Source organism: Silene latifolia, chromosome X, assembly GCF_048544455.1.
Source record: "Silene latifolia isolate original U9 population chromosome X, ASM4854445v1, whole genome shotgun sequence".
Taxonomy (NCBI): Eukaryota; Viridiplantae; Streptophyta; class Magnoliopsida; order Caryophyllales; family Caryophyllaceae; genus Silene; species Silene latifolia.
In genome coordinates, this window is record NC_133537.1 from 182,197,274 (window position 1) to 182,203,632 (window position 6,359).

Consider the following 6,359-nt stretch of genomic DNA (forward strand, 5'->3'; position numbering starts at 1 on the left):
AATAGGTCTGAGCTAGCTGAAGAGTGCAATTCTAGCTATAATAATGGGATTGTATGGGGAAAAAATTTGCAAGGCAACACCAAGATTTGCAGGACAACATGCGAGTGGGATAATCTGACCTCATTGATAGTTGTCGTCGGATTAGGACGAGTGACGATTTCCAACATATACCTCATGATGTAGTAACCGCATTCTATAGCACTTGGCTAACGAGCACACTAATAAAACAACATGACGACGAATTAAACCAACACACTTTGACAATTAAAGGTAATAAATGAGTCTACTATTGCATATCAAAACATACATCAACTTTCACCCATTGCGGTGCTTCAGAACTCTTCCTTGACCCACCAATGTAGTCGTATGCTCTTATATATCTAATAGAAGGTTTCCAACAAAAATATGTCAGCTAAGTTGAAAAATGTTCTTTCAATGAACATCTTGCATATCAAGAATAACTATTAAGTCGAACTTATGTAATAATTAAAGTTCTCAACGTTGAAGGCGCTGAGTTCTCGATTGAATCGAAACAATATACTTGATTATGCTCAACAATGTCAATTACAGCGAGCATCTAGTGATCCCTATAAATAATTTGTTACTTAAGTAATCAAACTGTTGACAATTTTGTTTCATATAAGGGTGAGTACTTACTCTTTGTAATATGGAGCGATGTAAATATGGCTTTGCTTCTTTTTCATCCAATTTGAAATATATGTTATTGCTCCCTCTGATTCATGGCCGCCTAGTAGTGAAGTCATTTCTCGACATAAGAACCCATATGCTTTGATGTCACAAACGCTAGACAAGTACCTGTAACAATATACATAGAAGTATAACCAGCATGTACTTCAAATCAATATTTACCAATGTAAAACTAGCTATGAGATGCCAATTTTAAATCCGGAGTCAATACATACCCAATAAAAGTCTCAATGACTGGAAGGGAGATCTTTCCCATGTTCAACAATGCAGTAATGTCCTCCTTGGCGAGTCGTACCCTTTGCTTAGATCCTAGAACATCCTCGCTCAAATACACATCCGTTACTTGAGTTTCGCCCATCATACTAACTACCTTGGACAAGAATCATCTGGAATCACATTTTTGGTCCAAAGGTCTTTTCAAAGTATTGTTTGAACTAGCCACTGGATCATTTTTTTACTTTTAGCACTTTCTACTTTTTTGGAATTAGTACTCTCATCAGCTCTCTTCCGCTTTCTGCATTTAATCTTACTCAGTGACTTTTCTCCTCTCCTGCTTCTAATTCATGGTCTTTCTGAGATTCCTGGAAAAAAAAAGGCACAAACTGATTACTCACTGACTTTTCTACTTTACTCACAAACTAGAATTGTTTTTTTATGGACATAAGCAGTGCATATTCAAATTTTAGCCAAACAGGCATCCACAATATATGAATGGTTTATCCTACTAATGACATTATATTGTGTGAAGTCTCGAGGGTCGAGGCATTTTACAATGCAATTTTCAGTATGGTTCATTCAGAACCAACTTTGATGTGTTGAACACGGGGTAAGGCTAGCCATATCTGACCCTCTTACTTTGCCACCAGCAGAGGTCGTTGAAGCCTAGAATAATATTGTCGTGGTGTCATTGTATTATGATTTAAGATAGAAGGGTTTAATAAATGTAACTTCCAAATTTAAAATGACATCCATACCTCTAAGTAACGAAAACTGATTATGTTTCTCGACCAGGGAACAAATGAACCAATTGTCTCACAAACAGTAAAAAATTCTTCAGTCAGTAGAGGTAATGGTGTATCCTCCATATATTCCATGACAACGTCAATGCATACCCTGAACTCATCTGCTCCAAAGGCTCGACCTTGACATCATGATGCCTGAGTTAGGGCCTTGAATACTCGTCCAAGTGCCACCTTCTTCAACTGCGTATCTTTCACAACTAGCTCACATTTAACTCCCTGAGGAACAACATCACAACCAGCATAAAAAAACAAGCTAAGGTCTGCCCTTGCTTAATTAATTTACCTCATAAAAATGAGATAATTATGTCCACCCAATACACATGAAATCAACATCAGTAATTACTGAACAAAGGACCAGAATTAATTTATCTTGTCAGGTATGTCAGCAAATGGGTCAGGGTCATGGTGAACATTATCATAACTACCATTTCCAATTTTGCAATTCATCTCAACCTCAGCATCTTTTTCTTTTTCAACGAAATAACTAACATTCCCATTTGTCCGTTGCTCCACCATCACTTCTATATCTTTATACATTCCTGCCCTCACTTGCTGTGTGACTTGCTCTGTGATCTGCTTGGTAAGCTTCTCCACAAACTCCTTTGACATTACTCCCTCACTTCGATGTTTTTTGCATTTGCCAAAATATTGCTTATGCCCCACTCGACCCCGAACACCTCTTACACGACCATAATGCTCATCAGTTCCAAGTGCTTTTGTTAATTCATCAACTTTTCCACTAGGTACAAACTCCCCTTTCTTGACCATTTCATTCACCATTTTATGCAAATATAATATCGTTATTAGCAGAAAAAAATCTACCAAAAGTATATGATGAAATTAGCTGTAACCTTCTTTAAAAAAAAAAAAAGAAATTAGCTGTAAACAAAAAACTCACAAGGTCTTCTATTTTTTTTAGTCTCATAATTTAAACATTCCCCATCTTTGTCTACTCTGCCCTCTATCTATAAGTCACCTCGTTTTAAAGTAGTTGGGGATTGACTACTTTCCCCTGAGTCGCCGACCTCAGAATCTTTGTCTTTTTCTCTCTTTCAGTTTTTTTTTCCAATTTTCGTCTTGTGTTCCTATATCCTCCACGAGACATCCTGTGGGGGTATTTGTTCTTTAACTGCCTCTTTGCAGCACTTTTACTTATAGCCTGAAAAAATAAAATTACTTACCAAATATGATAATATTGTTAACTAAAAAAACAAAATATATACCAAATGTTAACTACTCACTTGAAATTCTGCCGTCATACACTTCTCTTAAAACCTTTCCATACCTCAACTGTAATGTAAGGATACTTCTTTGTCAAATAAGTCTCAACAGGAAACTTTATTTTTTTTAGGAGGTTTTCTGTACACATACAACGAAGTCAACTTTGACTTAAAGTTTGTCCATGTAGTATTGGCAATGCTGATAACTTGCTTCTTCTTTGTATCTAGAACGTTAAAAATTGACTACAACAAGCAAATGGTTATTAAAATTCAGTTTATATATATATATATATATATATATATATATGTATGTATGTGTTAATAAACAGGTCATAAGCAGGGAGTTCTTACCAAAACATCTTCCCAAATCTTCAGCTTAAGATCCTCACCTACATGCTTCAATGTAGGAATATCGATCGACACTTTTACGCGTCCCATTAAACCAGCATAACTCGTATATTTAGCAACATTTTTTTCAATTGGCTCACCAACTTCATCAAATTCAACATCAAGTTTTATCCCTTGATCACGTAATGCTGTCAATTCCTTCATAAGCACTACGCTTTTGCTCTTTCTTTTAAGGGCGGTACTGTCAGTTGCGGAAGAAGACATGCTGACCTGCATCAAAATTTATTTCTATTGAGACTAGCAACAAATCAGATATAAGAGTAAAACAATGCAGGATACTTCATTCGATAAATTAACGTCAATTGTGTCCTTACTAAACAGAATGGAATAAGCAAAACGATGAGGCTGCAAAAAAAAAAAAAAAAAAACATAAGCAGGTCTTTTATTTTTACAAAACAGACTGAAAAAAAGAAACTAGCTACTGTTTTTTGGGGATAAAAATCTCCTATATAAAAAAAAATAAGCAGGTCTATTATTCCCATAACCCTTGAAGCGTGCATTTTATATAGCCTTTTTAAGTCCTTGATCCACGCATTTCTATGCAATTCTCGTAACTTTAAGCTACGAAATGTCCCGAATTGTCTACTTTGGTTCGTTTGGCTTTAATTGCAGGGATGAACCTGAAAGAAGCATAATTGAGCTTTTTGCTGTTCGTTTAGCTTGCATTTAGGAAATGGAAGAATTGGAGCGGAAATACTGCAGCCTTAGGATGCGTGAAGTCTTCTTGGAAGCTAAATCAACGAGTCATAGCTGACTTCAGTAGTAGTTATCTCGTTCGTGAGCATTTGCTGACCAAGTCACTCGATCGAGAGCTCTATGGTGTCGAGAAGTCCTCGATCGAATACTTTATATGTTCGATCGAGAGGTGCTAATTTGGCGTTCCTCGATCGAGTAGGTTTTCCACTCGATCGAGAGGTTTTTGTTTGGAAGTTGATCGATCGAGGAGTTCTAATGTACTCGATCGAGTACTTTTCCATCTGACGCAAGATTTTTATATCTTGTTATCGTATCTTAGGTTAAATAAATATCTCTCCTATAAATAGGAGAGACTTAATTAGGTTTAAGGAGATGTCTAGACTTTTTTCCCTGGGATCTGAGTTTTAATCTGGTTCGACGTTACTTTGTTTTCTATTTTTTTTTTTGGTGAAATGTGAGTATATTATATATAATGGATATCAAATACAAGTAGGAGGATAGAAAACAATCACTGCATTACAAAAACTTTAGTTTTTCTAGCCATTATATATCATGGCATTTCATCAGACTTTTATCACGCTCTCTAATCCTCTTCCTCAATTCTTCCAGGAGCATTTGAGCGACAATTGTAGGCCTCTGCAACACCTTCTCAACTCTACACCTATTCCTCTGTTGCCATAGCTGGTATATGGTCCCCATGACCATAGCATTTTGCACTCCCTTTTGAACTTTCGAGCCTGGTCTATGAGCACACCAGTCCAGGACGTTTGAGTCATGTATACTGAATCCAGTTCCCTGATTCACAAGATGTAGTGCCTGCTTACTAAACTCACATTCAAAGAACAAATGATGTTGAGTCTCAGCAGCCAGTCCACAGAGGTAACAACTGTCATCAATGTCTAGCCCAAATCCAAGCAGTTTGCTATTAGTGTGCAAGGAGTTATGAGCCATGAACCACCCCATTAACCTGTGTTTAGGTAGGTTCCACGTGTCCCACACCAAACCATACCAGTCCACCTTAGGGCGTGAACCTCTTAGCCATTCATAGCAGCCTGCTGGAGTATAACCCTCTGGTTGAAGATTCCATTTCCCTTGATTGTACCCAGCAGATAATTCTTGTTTCACCCTACAAATCCTCCTCCAAACCCAACTGGAATTAGAGCTAGCTGTGTATTCTTGCCAATCCCTCCTCTTAAGATAATTAGCATTCACCCATTTAACCCAGATAGACTCCTTCTTTGCTACCACCCAATCCACTAGCCTACCCACCATAGCTTTGTTCCATATCTCTTCGATCCTTAATTCCCAATCCACCCTCTTGTTTGGGACTGCAAATAGTAGACTAAGCCACAAGAGGATTTCTCCTGTACTCAGCACTGCCATCCCATAGAAAATTCCTACAGGTGGCTTTTATATTGTGAATGACACCCTTAGGGAGAATAAATAATGACGACCAGTAAGAATGCAAGGTATTAAGCACATGATGCACCAATGTAAGCCGGCCTGCATATGAGAACTTCCTGGCACCATAATTACGAATTATGTTGCAAATCTTCTCCACCAGACACTTACAATCTTTTTTTCTTTAATCTGGTAGTTTGAATGGGCATTCCTAAGTATTTGAAAGGCATGGTTCCTTCACAAAAACAAGAAACCCTCAGAATATCCTGCTTGAGCTCCTCATGCACTCTATTGAAATAAGCATTGGTCTTACAAGCACTCACTTTCAACCCTGAGGTCTTGGAGAAAGTTGAGAAGGACTGTAAAATCAACATCATAGAGGTAGCATCCCCATTGCTAAACATCAACACATCATCAGCAAACATCAGATTTGTGATTCTCAATTGTTTACAGAGAGGGTGAAATTTAAACCTGTATCTGGCAGCTGCATATTTTAATGTTCTCTTCAAGTACTCCATGCATAGAGTAAAAAATAAGAGGAGGCAATGGATCTTCTTGTCTTAAGCCTCTCTTACCGGGAAAGTATCCAAATAACGCACCATTGAGAGCTAATGAGAAAGCAGAAGTAGTAATACATTGCATGACCTTGTTCTTAAAAGCCTCAGGAAACCACATTATATCCAGCAATTGATCCACAAAAAGCCACTCAATTGTATCATAGGCCTTTTATAAGTCTATCTTGAACATACATCTTGGTGACATAGAGGGTCTCTCATAAAGCCTGATTAAATCCTGGCAAATTAAGATGTTCTCCTGTATGCTTCTTTTCTGTATAAAAGACCCCTGGTTATTGTCAACAATGTCAGGCAGCACATCAGCTAGTCTTGAGCAAAGCAATTTAGAT

General features: G+C 37.5%; 2 protein-coding genes across 2 annotated transcripts; both read right to left on the minus strand.

The window, feature by feature from the left end:
- Window positions 1-4,597: 4,597 nt before the first annotated feature.
- Window positions 4,598-5,437, minus strand: LOC141618837 (uncharacterized). The gene has a single exon (XM_074435905.1). The coding sequence runs from the start codon at window positions 5,435-5,437 to the stop codon at window positions 4,598-4,600; it is 840 nt and encodes a 279-aa protein (XP_074292006.1).
- Window positions 5,438-5,622: 185 nt separating this feature from the next.
- LOC141618838 (uncharacterized) lies at window positions 5,623-6,130 on the minus strand. Its single transcript, XM_074435906.1, has 2 exons — window positions 6,031-6,130; window positions 5,623-5,939 (listed from the first exon to the last, which is right to left on the minus strand). The coding sequence occupies exons 1-2, from the start codon at window positions 6,128-6,130 to the stop codon at window positions 5,623-5,625; spliced, it is 417 nt and encodes a 138-aa protein (XP_074292007.1).
- Between the last annotated feature and the right edge of the window lie 229 nt (window positions 6,131-6,359).

What these genes read in the sequence shown, in the direction of transcription:
- LOC141618837 (XM_074435905.1), bottom strand. Translation starts at nt 5,437, where the DNA reads ATGGCAGTGCTGAGTACAGGAGAAATCCTCTTGTGGCTTAGTCTACTA.
- LOC141618838 (XM_074435906.1), bottom strand. Translation starts at nt 6,130, where the DNA reads ATGTGGTTTCCTGAGGCTTTTAAGAACAAGGTCATGCAATGTATTACT. An exon ending in GTTATTTGGATACTTTCCCG is followed by an intron (nt 5,940 to 6,030) that starts GTAAGAGAGGCT and finishes TAAAATATGCAG; the next exon opens with CTGCCAGATACAGGTTTAAA.